At 40.5% G+C, this 16,939-nt stretch overlaps 1 protein-coding gene across 7 annotated transcripts in view; it reads right to left on the bottom strand.

The window, feature by feature from the left end:
- LOC135100626 (uncharacterized) overlaps positions 1 to 16,939 on the bottom strand; it is a 97,200-nt gene that overhangs the window by 26,234 nt on the left and 54,027 nt on the right. For 2 of the 7 annotated variants that reach the window (XM_064003684.1, XM_064003690.1), the window contains exons 1-3: positions 4,973 to 5,082; positions 2,737 to 2,898; positions 1,253 to 1,334 (exon numbers count right to left, since the gene is read on the bottom strand). In XM_064003684.1, the coding sequence (XP_063859754.1) occupies positions 1,253 to 1,334; positions 2,737 to 2,778 (124 nt within the window). In that variant the 5' untranslated portion in view covers positions 2,779 to 2,898; positions 4,973 to 5,082. Of the gene's footprint in view, positions 1 to 1,252; positions 1,335 to 2,736; positions 2,899 to 4,875; positions 5,087 to 16,939 lie in introns of those variants that run through there. The other 5 variants (XM_064003689.1, XM_064003688.1, XM_064003686.1 and 2 more) reach the window with 5 other exon arrangements.

Raw genomic sequence — 16,939 nt, 5'->3', positions numbered from 1 at the left:
GAGGCTACAGCTCTCCTTACAACAAAGGAGAATCAAATGTCTCCAGCAGTTCACCATGAGAAAGCAAAGAAGAGAATGAGGAAGTAGATTTTAATGTAGTGATGGAAGGAATACCAGACTTCAAATTGGCTCATTCTATCAGGAGTAAGGAACAAGCCAGGAGCAGCCAATTTCAGCATCAAACCAAGCCAATCCTCCCTTTCCAAAATACTAAGTTAAGATCAACCTTGTCATCTGCATCTGCCAAGCAGCACAGACTTCACTCTTTCTGCAGGACTGAATCATGAATCATTAATGAAAGCAAGAGAGAGAGAGAGAGAGAGAGAGAGAGAGAGAGAGAGAGAGAGAGAGAGAGAGAGAGAGAGAGAGAGAGAGAGAGAGAGAGAGAGAGTTAGCTAGCTTATGCCTTGATCCAAACCTTCAACACCAAGATATCCAAGAGTATGGAGCATTACCAATATCTTCAGCAGATTGTCAATGTGCCTGAGACACTAGAAGAGGTATTTATGAAGAAATCTAAGCATTAATAGGTGAACTGACATTCCACGAGACCATACCATACTCATTCTAATTAAAAGACCCTGCAACTGTGCATCACAGACATAAACAGGCATTCATGAGCATACATTTGAGGTCAAGGTAAAATTGGGAGCACAAGTTATAGCTGCACATGACCTCATCTCCGTGTACACCACTGAAACTGAGATGGATTATATCCCTTACCCAAGGACACAGAGGTAAGGGATATTCAATTTTCCATAGTTTACCTTCCCCATGCTTCCCCAGGTAGTCTTTACCAACCAATCCAAAGGATGACAAATGGGTGAACTATGCATCAACTGCCCCAGCCCTGATTCAAATCAGGGCCCACAGATTCGTAGTCAAGTACACGACCCACTTTATCATGGAGGCACAGTGTCAGCTAATATATGAATAGCTACACAATGAATGCATCCTTTTTTTTTCTCTCTCTAAGATGGTAAAACTTCAGTCAACATGAGATGCTACTGTTGCAGAAATGGCCAGGTCTTTATAACTGGCCAATTGTGAGCATTTACTTAGCTAAGACAATATTAAATTGTTAGATAGTACATCATATTCTTGTCTCTCTACATAAAAGAACATTAGTCAGCTTAAGGCACCACTATCACAGAAATGGCCACCTCTTAAAAATAAATGAAAGAATGCACACTAGTTTTCACCAATGCTAATTAAGTATTGATGACTAAAGCTAATGATCCCCAAAGCTTACCTGTCTCAGAGTCCACAGTAAAGCCCAGTTGTAGCCAGAGGTTGTCCTCGGGTTTCTCATCAATGGTGGTGTCACTCTTGGGCTGAAAATATTAAATAATCTTAGTGAAACAGAACACAATGAAAAAGAATAAAATACCTAATCTGCAATCCATACATTGCAAATTTTGTTTGAGTATTGTGAGTCTCACAAATTTGACAGGACATATGAAAATAAGTAAAACAGAACACAGTAAGACAGAACAGAATGCCTGATCTCCAATCCACAGATTATATAAGTAAAACAGAACACAGTAAGACAGAACAGAATGCCTGATCTCCAATCCACAGATTATATAAGTAAAACAGAACACAGTAAGACAGAACAGAATGCCTGATCTCCAATCCACAGATTAGAGGTTTTGTTTAAGTATTGCAAGTTTTGTGAATTTGTGGATGATATAAAAATATTAAACAATCTCAGTAAAACAAAACAAAAAATACCAAAGTATTCACACTATACAAGTGTTGTCTGAACATTGCAAGGTTAATGAATTTGACAGGAAGGAATGAAGGACATGAAAATATTAAACAACCTCAGTCAAATAACACAATTAAATAAAATTACCTAATCTCTAATAAAGCCAATAAAAAGGTTTGTTAATGGATGAATGACATGAAAATATTAAACATCCTCAGTAAAATAACACAATTAAACAATAAATGACCTAATTTCTAATAAGCCCAATAAAAAGTTTAGTTTGAGCAATGCAAGTCTCATGCATTAGAAAGGAGGGACTGTAGAACATAAGATGGAGAGAATGATATAGGGAAAATAATGAAATAAGCTCAAGGAAGGCCTTATAGTGGCATAAGTGAAACACCTTTCTTAGCTCTTGGGTTCTGAGTCACTAACTCTGGCAAGTGCCGCAATTCTGCCCCCTTTATGTGCCCTCCGTCATATTCATACGGGTACCTACGGTCAATAATTCTGCAGGAGGCAAGTTTATCATTGTACTTGCCCTTAATAACATCAGCTAGAGTATGAACACTTATAGACTGAAGGTCTGGGTGTTTCCCAATCTCAAGGATAGGAAGCAACAGAGCCTTGGAGAAGTCACCAGTGAGATTCTCTTCACATTTATAACTTTTGTTTAAAGCCTTCATTATAGAGACATGAGTTTCCGAGTGGCAACAATTCATCTCTGGGTCAGAGGATGACCTGAGTGGATCCAGTTTCCTGAGTTTGGTCTCCACAGTACTGGCACCCATTTCTGAATGTGATCGTTCTATGGGATAAATGTGCCCACAGTTGGAACCATGGTTGTCTGGCGATAAGCTGATTGAAAATTCAGTTGAGTCAAAGAGGCTGGACCGAGGCGTGTCACAAGTACTGGAGGAGAGTGAGTCATCGGCATGGAGTGCCAGAGAGGGTGGTGTAGTGTGGGGACACAGCCAGGTTAGACTTGGGTGAGAAGTTATCATCACTGAACTGAAATGACTTACGCTCTCTTCCCTGCAGCACATTGTCATACAAGTCTTGGGCATTCATGGTAGTAGTGTTTCTTCTTTGCTTGTGCAGCTGTGCTTCTTTACCTACTCAGGTGTTCAGATCCGGTAATTCACTTCTGTCCGAGTTCTGCAAGTTCTTGCTGTACATTCTTGTCCCTTGAAAGCAACATTGAAATTAAAACTAACATAACAAAAGTAACAAAACATATTTGTACAAGAGTTGAATAAAATCATGATTTAAAACGAATAAAATAAAAAATCTATTTATTTGATTTACATCAGATTTTTTATATAAATCAATTCTTTTATTACAGGCAAAAGCAAAGTTTTCTAAGGAGATTGTTGTTTCATTTTGAGCTGCCTGATCCAGCCCAGCTCAACTATAACACTCTTCAAACACTAATATCTCTTCAACAACATAGCCGATTGTAACAAAATTTGCACCATATGACAGCACAACTCTATCAATTTTATATAATATAGCTTTCATCTCTTCTATTGGCTGAAGTCAAAGGGTAACTTGTAAAAAGTAGAAGTGTGTAAAAATTGGGATTTTGTAAACCAAACTTCAGTTTTTGCAGGTTTTCATCAACTTTTGTTTGTCTCAACAAAAGTGGACACCAATAAACACAAAACGAAATTTCCTATCCAACAGTAAATAGCACAACCATTCGACTCTTGCAATGTTTTTTGCTAGAGTGATCTGAATATTAGTCAAGTGCACAATCTGCAGGGTGCTTCCACTGTTTCATTACTGACAGCTTCGCTCGTCAATCGCCTTCCAGGCACTTTACTGGTTTAACCCTTATAGGGTGGATGGTGTCTATAGTTGATGCAATGTAGAGGCAGGTGGCTTCTATAGTTGACCTGCATTTTGTGGCCTTAATTTCAAATTTTCCAAAGTTCACGGTGGCAGAAGATTGAAGAGGAAGAATTGATAAGTGTGATGCTATTACATGTTAAGTAGTTGGTCAAAGCAGAGTTGAGAAATTGATGGAACATGACCTATTTTCACTGAATTGTCAAAACCAGCCCAGGTTGGAGGGGTGTCCATGAGGAATGTTCCTGTCCTTTAGGGGTTTAGGGGTTGTTCCAGTAACTATTTGTTTCAGTCTTATGAGGCCATTTTCTTGTATCAAACTTGGCCAATGTTAAATGAAACTGTACTTTAATATACATTACCCAAGAGGAGTTTTTCACATAAAAATCATAGCTTAATCAGATCTGTTAGGTTAAAGTAACTATACATAAATACAAAGAAAAAGAAGTGGAACTCCAATCAAACATAAAAGTATAGTAAAAAAAAAAATATATATATATATATATATATATATATATATATATATATATATATATATATATATATATATATATAAATATATATATATATATATATATATATATATATATATATATATATATACAATTTAAATCATTAGATATTTGACCCAATGTAACATTTCAATAATTTTGAATACAGTATATTTAATTTTGATTTAAATAATTATTTTTTACTATAAGTTAAATAAACTTAAATAATTTGACTTAAATCAAACCTACCCTGTCATGCACGTCACAACAAATTTTTCCTGCCATTACCTAAGTGAATAATGTAGTTATTGTCAGTAACAGCCCCCCAAAAATAAGAGGAGATGCAGGGCCAAGGAAATATGTATATATACAAGATGCCCTAATCACATCCTAGCTTAGCTTCCTCTTATCCCCTCTGCTCCCCTCCCTTGCCTTACCCTCCCACCTCTGTCCTCCCATGCTGTGTGATCAATCAGGCTAACAAACTCCACCCATGCAATACAATGGTGCATAAGTGGACACAATGCCACTCAAAGGATGGACTCATAAATCTCATGAAGTATAATGACAGGTTTAGTGAAATTTCATGTACTACAGAGAGTGTGTCAATGCACTGTGCTGTTCATCTGCATTCACCTGTCACACCACGAACCACACAACAGTCACACCACACCACACACCACACAACCTGTCACACCACCACGTACCACACCCCACAATACCTCAGCCACACCAAACCTGAAGCAAGTCTAGGCCTCACCACACCACACGCCACACTACACATAAACCCACAACACCTTAGTCACACCACACCACACTTACACCAGATCTCGGCCCCACTATACCTCAGTACACCACCACACCACACACCACCACGACAAGCACACATCAAAGAACACCTGACCACACCACACCGCACCTATACCACGGCATGTGCACACCACGGAGGACACCACACTTCGCTTCAACCAAGCCACGTCAGTCTCAGTAATCCTACGCTGCAGACTCATTCCTCACTCAACTTTACCCAAGCTACTTAACAAGATGACCAGCATGACGCACTGACACACGAAAATCAAAGTATATAAGAGTCGTATAACACTAATCATCTCTGGTTATGACGAGAAAACGGCCGCGTGGATCAACTCTGTCCTCTCATAACATTAGCAAGTGTTCCTGAAATATTTCCTGTCAAGGGATACTTATCAAAACTATCAAGCGCTTATCTATCATTGTGGTAACCTACGACAACAGCTCATTGAAACTTAGAAAGATTAATTATATCACCGGCAGCAGCTCCTTCCCACATCTCTTTTTGGCCAATAATCAGTTTTCTTTCATCCTCCCTAACTGACTGGCGATCAGTTTAAGTCTTATCTACCATAACTACGACCTACGACAACAGCAAGCTTATTAAAACATGAAAAATAAAAATAAAATTAAAATTAATTATATAACCTGCAACAGCTCTTACCCGTCTTCTCATTCTCTCTGTGGCAAAGAAAGTTTGACGTTCTCCAAACGTCTTTCATTGAATATTTAAAAACAATATACCCACGGGATCGGTCAAAAACTATCCACCTCCTACTATACTGACGAATATATAAAAAAAATTTCAAATACATAATGTGATGAGTTAATAATAAGGGACTAAAGCTTCAATAGAACAAAGTCAAATGAACGATTAAATTTAAATTATGAAGTGACTCAATCCTTATGTGTTTCATATCTTTAAGTAATGGTTCAAAACTATGAATTATAGTTCTTTTTGAAACTGGAATTAATCCATCACTATTTTCTTTCCCTTTGTCTTACATGCAACGCCTCACTCAAGGCCATTTAAAATCAGCTGGGACTCTCTCTCTCTCTCTCTCTCTCTCTCTCTCTCTCTCTCTCTCTCTCTCTCTCTCTCTCTCTAAGTATTCAGGCCAACATCGTAGATAATTCTAAATGAACTAACAACTAAATAAACCATTGTAACCATACCATGCAATATATATATATATATATATATATATATATATATATATATATATATATATATATATATATATATATATATATATATATATATATATATATATATATATCAACAAGTATAACAAATTAAAACCACTTGTTTTTCACCCAAACCTATAAGACAAAAAAGTGTACCAGGAACACATTTATAAAGAATAAAATCTTACCAGAACACACTTTGAAGGAATAAAATCGTACCCCAGAACCACATTTCCTCAAGTATTTCACATCAGACGCCAGCGGAGGAGCAACATTATAATATACACCTCAGTTTGCCTTCGTAAGCTATTGCCGGAGCGCGAGTTTGTTTTCAAGTGTTGTACACAAAGTCACTGACCCAGATAGTTGAGAGCTGGGGGAGTTTTAACTAGAAGCAAACATCACACACACACACACACACACACTCCCTCCCTCAGTACCTGCCCTGCCAGCCCACGATAAAACAGTATATCAAAACAACACACACACACACACACACACACACACACACACTGAAAACATACTCGTACTCTGGGAAGTGAAACCAAAGCAATTTTAAGAGAGAGAGAGAGAGAGAGAGAGAGAGAGAGAGAGAGAGAGAGAGAGAGAGAGAGAGAGAGAGAGAGAGAGAGATCTGCCCTGCGCCACACACACACACACACACACATTCAGTTGGATAGTTTTCTTTTCCTATATTGAGTAAAAGAGCTCTCTCTCTCTCTCTCTCTCTCTCTCTCTCTCTGTGTGTGTGTGTGTGTGTGTGTGTGTGTGTACGGAAAGAAGAGAGGGAAGGAAGGGAAGATGAAAGATGGTGAGTGATGAAGGAAGAATGAGGGAGAGAAGAAAGATAGTGAGGAGGGAAGAAAGGAAGAAAAGGAAGAGAGAGAGAGAGAGAGAGAGAGAGAGAGAGAGAGAGAGAGAGAGAGAGAGAGAGAGAGAGAGAGAGAGCAGTAATAATATATGCATCAGTAATTACTCAACTAAGATACACATTCATAAAGTAAACACACACGTCTCAGAAACATGCTGCCGCCTGACGCGCCTCGCCCTACCCGTGCCACCAGACACCACAATAAGATAACGCCCCTAAAGGCGCCACGTACGGACCGGTACAGACTCAGTGCGATTCCCACCATGGTGCGAGCCATCAATCAATAGTCCCTTCTAGATTTGACTTACCTTTAGGATTAATGTCAAGTATTTCCCCACCCCCAATGTACATTTTCAGTGTGTTGACTGCCTAAAGGATAAACCGTTTATTATTATTATTATTATTACACACACACACACACACACACACACACACACACACACACACACACACACACACACACACACACAAACACAAACACACCTGGCATCCCCTCAAGGGACAACGAAGCCTCTACTCTCCCCTCTTCCGCCCGTATCTTCGCCCTCACATTCCCCTCACAACATTCCCGCACCGAGAGAGAGTTTCACGTCCCCTCATAGCGACACATTATGTAAAAATTTCCTCTCATTTCCCTTTTTACATTCTCAGAAACTCTACACTCCAATGACGTCATACTAGTTCTAATATTTCCTTTATATATATATATATATATATATATATATATATATATATATATATATATATATATATATATATATATATATATATATATATATATATATATATATATATATATATATAAATATATATATATATATATATATATATATATATATATATATATATATATATATATATATATATATATATATATATATATATATATTTTTTTTTTTATCCCTTCACGGTTTCCCTTCATATATATTTTCCCCACAACTATCTTACATCCATCTTACATTTTCCCCTTCCTGGCAACATTCCGTAGCGTAATGGATCCGGCCTTTCCCTTCCAGCCCCTTCCATCCCCTTCCAGTTCCCTTCTAGTCCCCTTCCTTTTCCCCTTCCCTTCCCTGCCTCATACTTGTAACTCTGCATCGCCACTTCCACCAGCACCACCACCACCACCACCACCTCAATTTACCTGTTCTCATTTCGTTACATCAGTTTGCTCTTTCTTACAATGTGTAGTGGTGCTTTGTGTGTTTTATCTCATTTCAGTGTTGCTATTTGTGTTATTTTCACTTTCTTCTGTGTTATTTTATCTTTCTTCTATCTATCTATCTATCTATCTATCTATCTATCTATCTATCTATCTATCTATCTGTTCATTCCTTCACTGCTTTCTTGCACATCTTTCCTATTAATCAATCTGTGCAAAGTGTTCCGTTTATTTCATTCTTATTTCACGCTCCTTATTGCTTCCCTCACTCCTGCTGGTATCTTCCCCTTCAACGCTCTCTTTCTCTCAGCCTCCGCTAAGCTTCTCTCTACCACCTGTTTCTTATTAATCTTACTTTTTCCTCCCACTTAGGGCGATGCAAGGCAAGATCTGCCAAGCGGGATGCTAAGTGTAGCTGTAAAATAGCGTGCACTTACTTAGATATTGGTGTTCGCATGATTTTCCTCGTGTATACTCGTATAAAAGGAGGTATTTGGTTTAAAAGTGTGTGTGTGTTTGTGTGTGTGTGTGTTTACTTTTCCGGCGAATGAGATATAAAATTAAAAGTCTGACAAAATATCGCAAGAAAAGGAATTTAAGTTATGAATTCAATAAATAAAGAGAGAGAGAGAGAGAGAGAGAGAGAGAGAGAGAGAGAGAGAGAGAGAGAGAGAGAGAGAGAGAGAGAGAAACACTACATGCTCCCTTCACCGCCACAACACTCAACACCACACCGCTAAACACTTCACTCACCACGACAACAGCACCGTTTCGTCTCACTCCGCCCATCACCTTCCCTATCTCCTTTCCTTCCCTCCTTCCTCCTCAGAGTGAAGAGGGGAGAAAGAAAAACCAAAAACACTCATCTTCGCTCTGAGATCTAAGACGAGAAGACCCACCATACCACAATACCTCGCCTCACTTTCCCTCTCCTTCCATCGTATTCTTAAACACTTCTGCACCGTGCCTCTACTACATTCAAAAGACTCTAGTTGATGTTACACGAGTTTCTAACAGCATTTCTACGGTTCTAGTGGCAAATTAATAAGATTTCTACGTCATTAACAGCAGAAACTGGAGAAACACTCTTGAGAACCTAGCTAATCATTTCAGTGGCCTTGGAAAATAGACAAGATGAGAGAGGAAAGCGTTCAGAATAAGGACAATTTCTCTCCCTCTCTCTCTCTCTCTCTCTCTCTCTCTCTCTCTCTCTCTCTCTCTGCCTCCCTCCAGCTACTGCCATCCCAAGCTGCTGTGAATATTACCGCCGCCGCTAATAGTGTTCAGGGCAGACTCAAGGGATTGGATTTCCGCTTCCAGATTCCGGTTTTTTCTTGTAGGAGGAGAACGAGGGCATCTGTGGGAGGCGGCGGCAGCGGCGGTGAAGGAGGCGGAGGAGGAGGAGAAGGAATATAAATGGATGCAAAAATACTGGTAAGTAAAAAAAAAAAAAAAAAAAAATATATATATATATATATATATATATATATATATATATATATATATATATATATATATATATATATATATATATATATAAGTAAAAGAGCAAAAATAACAATAGATCTGTTGCTGAGAGATTAAATTCTGAAATGGATCTACTGATGGGAGGGATGTGGTGTCGTGCTGGCGTGGGGGGAGAGGAGACCATGGGGAAGACGAAGATAAAGGCTATAAAGACGGCTAAGAAGACGAAGACGAAGACGAAGGCTAAGAAGAACAACAACAACGAAGACAACAACAACAATAACAACAAAGCAACACGAACGAGAAAAGAAAAAAACAAGAACAAGAAACAAAAAGAACAAGAAAAACAAGAAGAACAAGAATAAAAACAAGGAGGAGGAGGAGGAGAGGAGGAAGAGGACGACGAGAAGGAGGAGGAGGAGGAGACGTTTATCTAGGAGCAGTGAGGAGTTGGGAAATAGTAAGGGGCGGGAGGGAGGGGAGTAGGGGGGGCTGGGAGAAGAGGTTACATCACACTGCCTTTCCTTGAGGTGGCGCTAACAACTGGTCAATAGAGTCAATCTGTGTTAACTCTCTCTCTCTCTCTCTCTCTCTCTCTCTCTCTCTCTCTCTCTCTCTCTCTCTCTACCACCACCGCCACCACCTCCTTCTCTTATTCTCTACTGTATTATTCAGCCTTTTTTTTTCTCCCTCTTTTTTCTCTTCCTTTGCACCTTACTTTTTCTCCTCCTCCTTCTCCTCCTCCTCCTCTACCAGATGCCTTCCTGTTGGGGATGTTCCTCTCTTTCTATCACCTTTATCTCTCTCTCTCTCTCTCTCTCTCTCTCTCTCTCTCTCTCTCTCTCTCTCTCTCTCTCTCTCTCTCTCTCTCTCTCTCCTTCACAAGTTTTCAGTGATAACAGTTTCCCTCCCTCGAGATACTGAGGCGAGACATTGACACCGACAGACACACACACACACACACACACACACACACACATACAGAAAGGACCAAATTTTTCCTTCAAGAGAGAAAACTCTACTCTAATTTCTCTCTCTCTCTCTCTCTCTCTCTCTCTCTCTCTCTCTCTCTCTCTCTCTCTGACACCATAATAATGTGATAATTCTACAGACGGACCGGATCTCTATCACACACATTTTCCTCACGTCTGCGTCTTAATATAGAGAGGACGTGTCGGGGGCAGACCAGAGGAGGCATTAGCATTAGAAGAGGTTGTGGTGACGGCACGTAGGTTAGCTTATGTTAGGTAGTAGTAGTAGTAGTAGTAGTAGTAGTAGGAGAAGTAACATTATTAAAGAACAAATAGCAGCTCTTCCTTTGTGTGTGTGTGTGTGTGTTTGTGTGTGTGTGTGTGTGTGTGTGTTTGTGTGTGTGTGTGTGTGTGTGTGTGTGTGTGTGTTTACGAGGCAGCCTGTGATAAATAAATCTATCTAATCTAAAGTGAGATATAGGATAGCGAAGAGGGAGGTAGAGGAGGAGGAGGAGGAGGAGGAGGAGGAGGAGGAGGAGGAAAAGGATATGGAAGAAGAAGTAGTAGTAGAAGAAGAAAATGAGTATGAATCGTATTTGTTGGAAAAAGAAGATAACAACAACAACAACAACAACAACAACAACAACAACAATAAGACATCCTGCCATTACAGTCGTACCCTCAGTGCCTGGCCACACAGAGCCCCTGCAGGAGAACACACAGCGCCTGGCGAGGGAGGCTGGCTGGTGGCGCCTCCCGACTGCACACTCGCGGGGCAATGAGAACACTTCTTGCCTCCTCGCCGCTACTCTCTTATCCTACCGCGCCTAACCTCTCCCTGTCTCCCTCTGTCATCCTCTCCCTGTCTCCCTCCCTCCTTGCCTGCGTGTTGTGGCTTCTCTCGTGTCCCAGAAGGCAGATATTGAGGTATTTTCATTTCTACGTTTGAGTGAGCATCTTTCATTCATGTGGCAAAAATTCATGTTATTTTCTACCTTCGTTTTCTTTTCAGCTTCTTTTGTTGTGTTGGTTTGCCAGTATTAAAAAGGTAGATTTTTTTTTGTTTGTTTGTTTTTGAGCGACGCATATCTCATAGACAGACAATCACTGTTTAAATTTTTGTTCCTTTCTATCAGTACATTGTCTGTTGTGAGGGATTGCCACGAGTGGGTATGACGGCTTCCTGTAGCTTCCCTTGCTTTCTTATGGTCGTATGTTGTTATCTCTAAGTATATTTTCTTGTGTTTATCCTCTACAGAATACCTTTACCTTACATGCTATTTCTGCTGTCAGTAATCTCTTTATCTCTTTAGTTTCTCGTCATACAATTACAGGATGAAAACTCCACTCTTTTGTTTCCATCTCAATTCTATCTATTTATGCAGACTTTGCCTTGCCCCCCCCCTCTCTCTCTCTCTCTCTCTCTCTCTCTCTCTCTCTCTCTCTCTCGAACTAACCAACACACCATCAGACAGCTTCTTGAGACATTAGAAGTAAGGTGAAGCAAGGAATACAGCACAGGAAGAGGAGAACAGAGAGAGAAATAGAACCAGTGACTTATAACACATATTTGCTTCCAGTGTTTTATTCCTTGTAACACTAGTGAGGGGTAGGGGTGGTGGTGCTGGTGGTGATGGTGGCAATAAGCGTGATGATGGTTCAATCCCCCAAGCATTAATTACAGCGGCGCGGCGATGATGTTACCAATAGCTTTTATAGCCGTGGGGAATATTAAGCTTATTAAGGGTGGTGGTGGTGGTAGAGAGAGAGAGAGAGGGGGGAGGACACGTATTCACTAGTATAACCATCCCATCATCCTCAAAGCTACATCTCACCTCTCAAAGCTCTTTATTCCACTCCCCCACACTCCTCTACCACACACATCTTTCCCTCTCATCCACTCTTCACTCACGAACCTACATCACTACCTTCCCTTCCTTAAATCTACACAAACTGCTGCCTGACACGAACACCGGAACTCGCAAACACTCTTAAGACTTTCCACAATCTAAGCTTAGTAAAACAACGCGACTGACTGACACAGGGTAAACACAAGACAGCAAATGTGTCAGATATAAACCCAAACTAAGAGCCAACACGACAAACTTGCTCAATTTTGCCCTAGCCTTGCGTAATTCAGTACTCCCTCTAGTCTAGTCTAGTACTCTCCCTCTAGTCCCAAGACGGTGGAGGCAATTAAAAGTCCCACATCACACAAAACTCGTGAAATTCTGGAGACGAAACACTTCCAACAAGCATCCCTCGCTCCCTCATTACAAGAGGCTTAGCGGACACGAACAGATGCACAAACAGACGCACACACGCCACGGGAGACTGCGCTAAAACTATTTACTAAAGTGCTCAGTACCTCGAGGCCGATTAGCTTCAAGTCCAGCGGTGGGAAAAAAATCGTGGCAAGCGTATTCATGTATTCAGAGCCAATGTAGTTAATCCCTTTCAAATATAATCCCGTGACAGAGACTCGGCGTGGATCCTGACATAAGCCCCTGGCAGCTCGCCAAATACGTTAACTCGCTACAAAAACCTTTTCTCTCCCGTCATGAAATCGAGTATCATCAACAGGGGGGATAAAAATTTCTTGGGTAAGGAGGAGACAAATGAATGGAGGAGGTAAGGAAAGGCAGACCACAGTGACTTCTACTATATTTTCTTCATGTATAAGAGAGAAAGACGTTATGGATGGTTTATAGATGCATTGAAAGAGGACATGCGTTGAAGAAGACCGGAAGATTATCACGGTTGTAAGTCAAGTAACCAGCAACACTCCCATTGTTCTTTGTGTTCTCCCTCAACACTACACTCTCATCTACTGACAGGCTCCTTTTAAAACATGCCGACTGATTCATCCTTAGATCATGGGGCTTAATATCAAAGGAAAACACTAAACACAGGTATATTACTATATTAAACCGTAACTGAACACCTGAACTTTGTGTGTGATGCGTCCTCTCTAAAGAAGACGTGTGGACGAACCTTAACCGAATATAGTACTCCTGCCTCCGCCTCTCCATGCTACCTTACCCTTGAAAAACTGTAAAAATATGTTGATTCAGATAGCAGAGTATTGAGTCTGGACGAGGGCACGCGCTGCCCCCACGCTACCTCTCAGTATTCTTGCCCCGAGGATGCATTATAAACTCGTGGCTGGGAATAACAAGGGTTTCTTCAGTGGTGGTAGCGGCAAAACTAAGTAAATATGTTAATAAAGAATTCTCGTTTTGGTAAAAGTATGAACAATGATACAAAGAACAGTTACCTTTATTCTTTGTAACTTTATTTTTGGTCTGGTGTCCCTGTCTGTCTGTTTTGTCTGTCTGTCTGTGTCTCTTTCTTGTCTGCTTCGGTATCCTATTCTTTCTTTATTCTCTGTTTTCATTTATTTCTGTCTGTTTCTTTGTTTAGGTATATTTTTTCCTGTCTCATAATCTGTGTCTCTGTTTTTGTTTCCTGTCACTGGTTGTTTCGATATCTGTCAATATTCCTGTCAATGTGTCTTTCTTTTATTTTCTGTCAATGTGTCTCAATAATTTTTTGGCCAATGTCCGAGTCGATATTTTATTTTCTCAGCCACAGTCTAATTTTAGATCTGTTAACACCAGTACCTCTCTCTCTCTCTCTCTCTCTCTCTCTCTCTCTCTCTCTCTCTCTCTCTCTCTCTCTCTCTCTCTCTCAGTCTCTTTAAGGTCGTTCAGGGTCGGTCCCTTCAACAGCTCCACCACAAAGCAACAAAACACATCACACCCGCACCCTTTCCTCTCCCTCTCTCCCTTCCTCTCCTCTTCCCTCTCATTCCCTCCTTCCCTCCCTCCCAGCCTATCTCATTCGCCACCTCCCTTACTCACTCGATCTCCTCACTCGTTCTTTTTTCGTCTTCCTGCTTCCCTCTTCCCCTCCTCCTCAAGCCTTTTTCCTCCTCCCACTCTTCCTTTCACTGTCCCTCCTCCTCCTCTTCTTCTTCTGCTTGCAGCCTTTCCCTTTTTCTTTTATCCCCACAGCCAGTTTCAGAAGACTTGGTGTCAAATTATCACAGAAATGAGAGAACATCACATTGCTCTCTCTCTCTCTCTCTCTCTCTCTCTCTCTCTCTCTCTCTCTCTCTCTCTCTCTCTCTCTCTCTCTCTCTCCTGCGCCTCTTGTACCCAACGGCCTTCATGCAACTGATGGTTCAACTCACACACACACACACACACACACACACACACACACACACACACACACACACACACTCAGACAACACACAAAAAAAGTCATTCTTGTGTAAATACGTACTGGAGAGAGAGAGAGAGAGAGAGAGAGAGAGAGAGAGAGAGAGAGAGAGAGAGAGAGAGAGAGAGAGAGAGAGAGAGAGTGTTTGCGTAAGAGGCAATATCGTGAGAGGGAGAGACAATAAGGAGAAAGGAAAATGGGGGAAAACAAACAAAAGGAAAAGAGAGCAAGGTCGCGGAGAGGGGAAGGAGAGGAAAAAAATAGAATGAGACAATGTAAAATAAGTCAGCAATGAGAGGAGGAGGAGGAGGAGGAGGAGGAGGAAGAAAAGGAAGAGAAAATGAGAACAGGAAAAAGGACACTGCCAAGTGAGGAAAAAGCTAAAAGAAAAAAAAAAACTGTCGGAAAGCGCAAAAAAAAAATAAATAAATAAAATAAATAAAAGAATAAAAGTAACGAAGGAAACGAGGGACAAGGGAAAAGTGAATATGCGGAGGAGAGAAAAATCTAAGTAGATAAAAAGGGAATGATTAGTGTCAGAGAGAGAGAGAGAGAGAGAGAGAGAGAGAGAGAGAGAGAGAGAGAGAGAGAGAGAGAGAGAGAGAGAGAGAGCGCCACCGCCACGAGCGTCGATATTTCTTGCAGTGGCGCAGGAGGAGGAGGAGGAGGAGGAGGAGGAGGAGGAGGAGGAGGAGGAGGAGGACTGCAACTGATGGGACAGTAGTGGCTTAATCTTGCTCGCAGAATAATTTTCATCGTTGCGTGTGTGTGTGTGTGTGTGTTTGTGTGTGTGTGTGTGTGTGTGTGTGTGTGTGTTAGCTCATTTCTGCTTAACAATAACAAACTGAATTCTAAAATAGGTAGCACGCTCACACACACACACACACACACACACACACACACACACACACACACACCAGGCTGTCTGCGTCCCTGGCATCACCTGCACCCCGCACGCTCCACCTGTCGGAATATTGCCTCACATCACTACTCCTGCACGGACACGTCTCTCACCAAGTCCATTTCTCAGTAACATGATTATCAAATAGATGATTTTCAAGGAGGACGTGGCAAGTTATTTTCTACCTTGCGGATTTCATGAAGCTGGTATGCATTTCTCAGTTGTCATAGATCATTTGCGACACAGAAAATACCTTAATGTTATATAGAAGGTGACTGATTTTTTTTATATCGCCACAAAAGCGAGATTATATAGCGGTGCATGAGGGAATTATTCAGTGATATACATTAATGTAATTGTTAGAGGAGAAAAAAAAATACGACAGAATAAAATATAAGAAACTATAAAATATCATATCTTAAATAGCAAGTTCAAGTCAATGAGAAGCATAAAAAAATAGTAGAGCTCATTAATAAAACTGATTTAAACTCTCCTATTCACGAAAATTGATTAACTGTCTGGAAGTTTGGTGTAACTAAGACAACTCCTGCGGAACCTTCCGTGTTGCGCTGCTGCAGCCATCCTTGTTTGCACTGCACTGCCAATCCGTAACAAATAACAAGAAGTCTACGAGCAGTTAAATTAAGAAAACCCTATTAACGACAGCATTTTTATGTCCTCCTTAACCCTTTCACTGCGATACGAAACAATTAGCAGCACCAGAAGTAATGCATGAAACCTCAATAAACATAAAGAAGGAAGGTCATTAAAAAGAACAGATTTTGCAGTTTCTACTCAATTTAAAATTTGGAAGTAGCTGTAGTAAAGATGTCTCAGATTGACTAGTAATTAGGGAAACATGTACCAGGTAAGAGTCAAAGGGTAAATGGTCCTATCGGGGGAGGGAGGCCTGTGGTGTGCGTGAAGGCCACCAGTAAAGCAAACTGAGTATTAGGTTTGAACTTCAGAGCCATTAAAATCAGATGTCCTGAAGTAATACTATAGTTATATTCGGCACTTCATTTTGATCTCATCTAGACCATGTTATTCAGTCCTGGTCACCATATTTACGAAAAAAAAAAAAAAACACTTGTAGGTCTGTTAGAACAAGTAAATAGAAGAATGACCAAAAAGATACAAGAGATGAGAAAGGAGATTGAAGATTCTGAATTTACATTTGTTAGAGCAGCGTAGATTAAGAGGGGAGGCGGTGGAGGTCTTTTAAATTGTATTAGTGACAAAGAAAATCCTCAGGGTCAGTAATCAGGATATGGCAAGAAAAAACGGGT

Source organism: Scylla paramamosain, chromosome 5 (assembly GCF_035594125.1).
Source record: "Scylla paramamosain isolate STU-SP2022 chromosome 5, ASM3559412v1, whole genome shotgun sequence".
NCBI lineage: Eukaryota > Metazoa > Arthropoda > Malacostraca > Decapoda > Portunidae > Scylla > Scylla paramamosain.
This window is presented reverse-complemented; position numbering and strand designations above follow the sequence as displayed.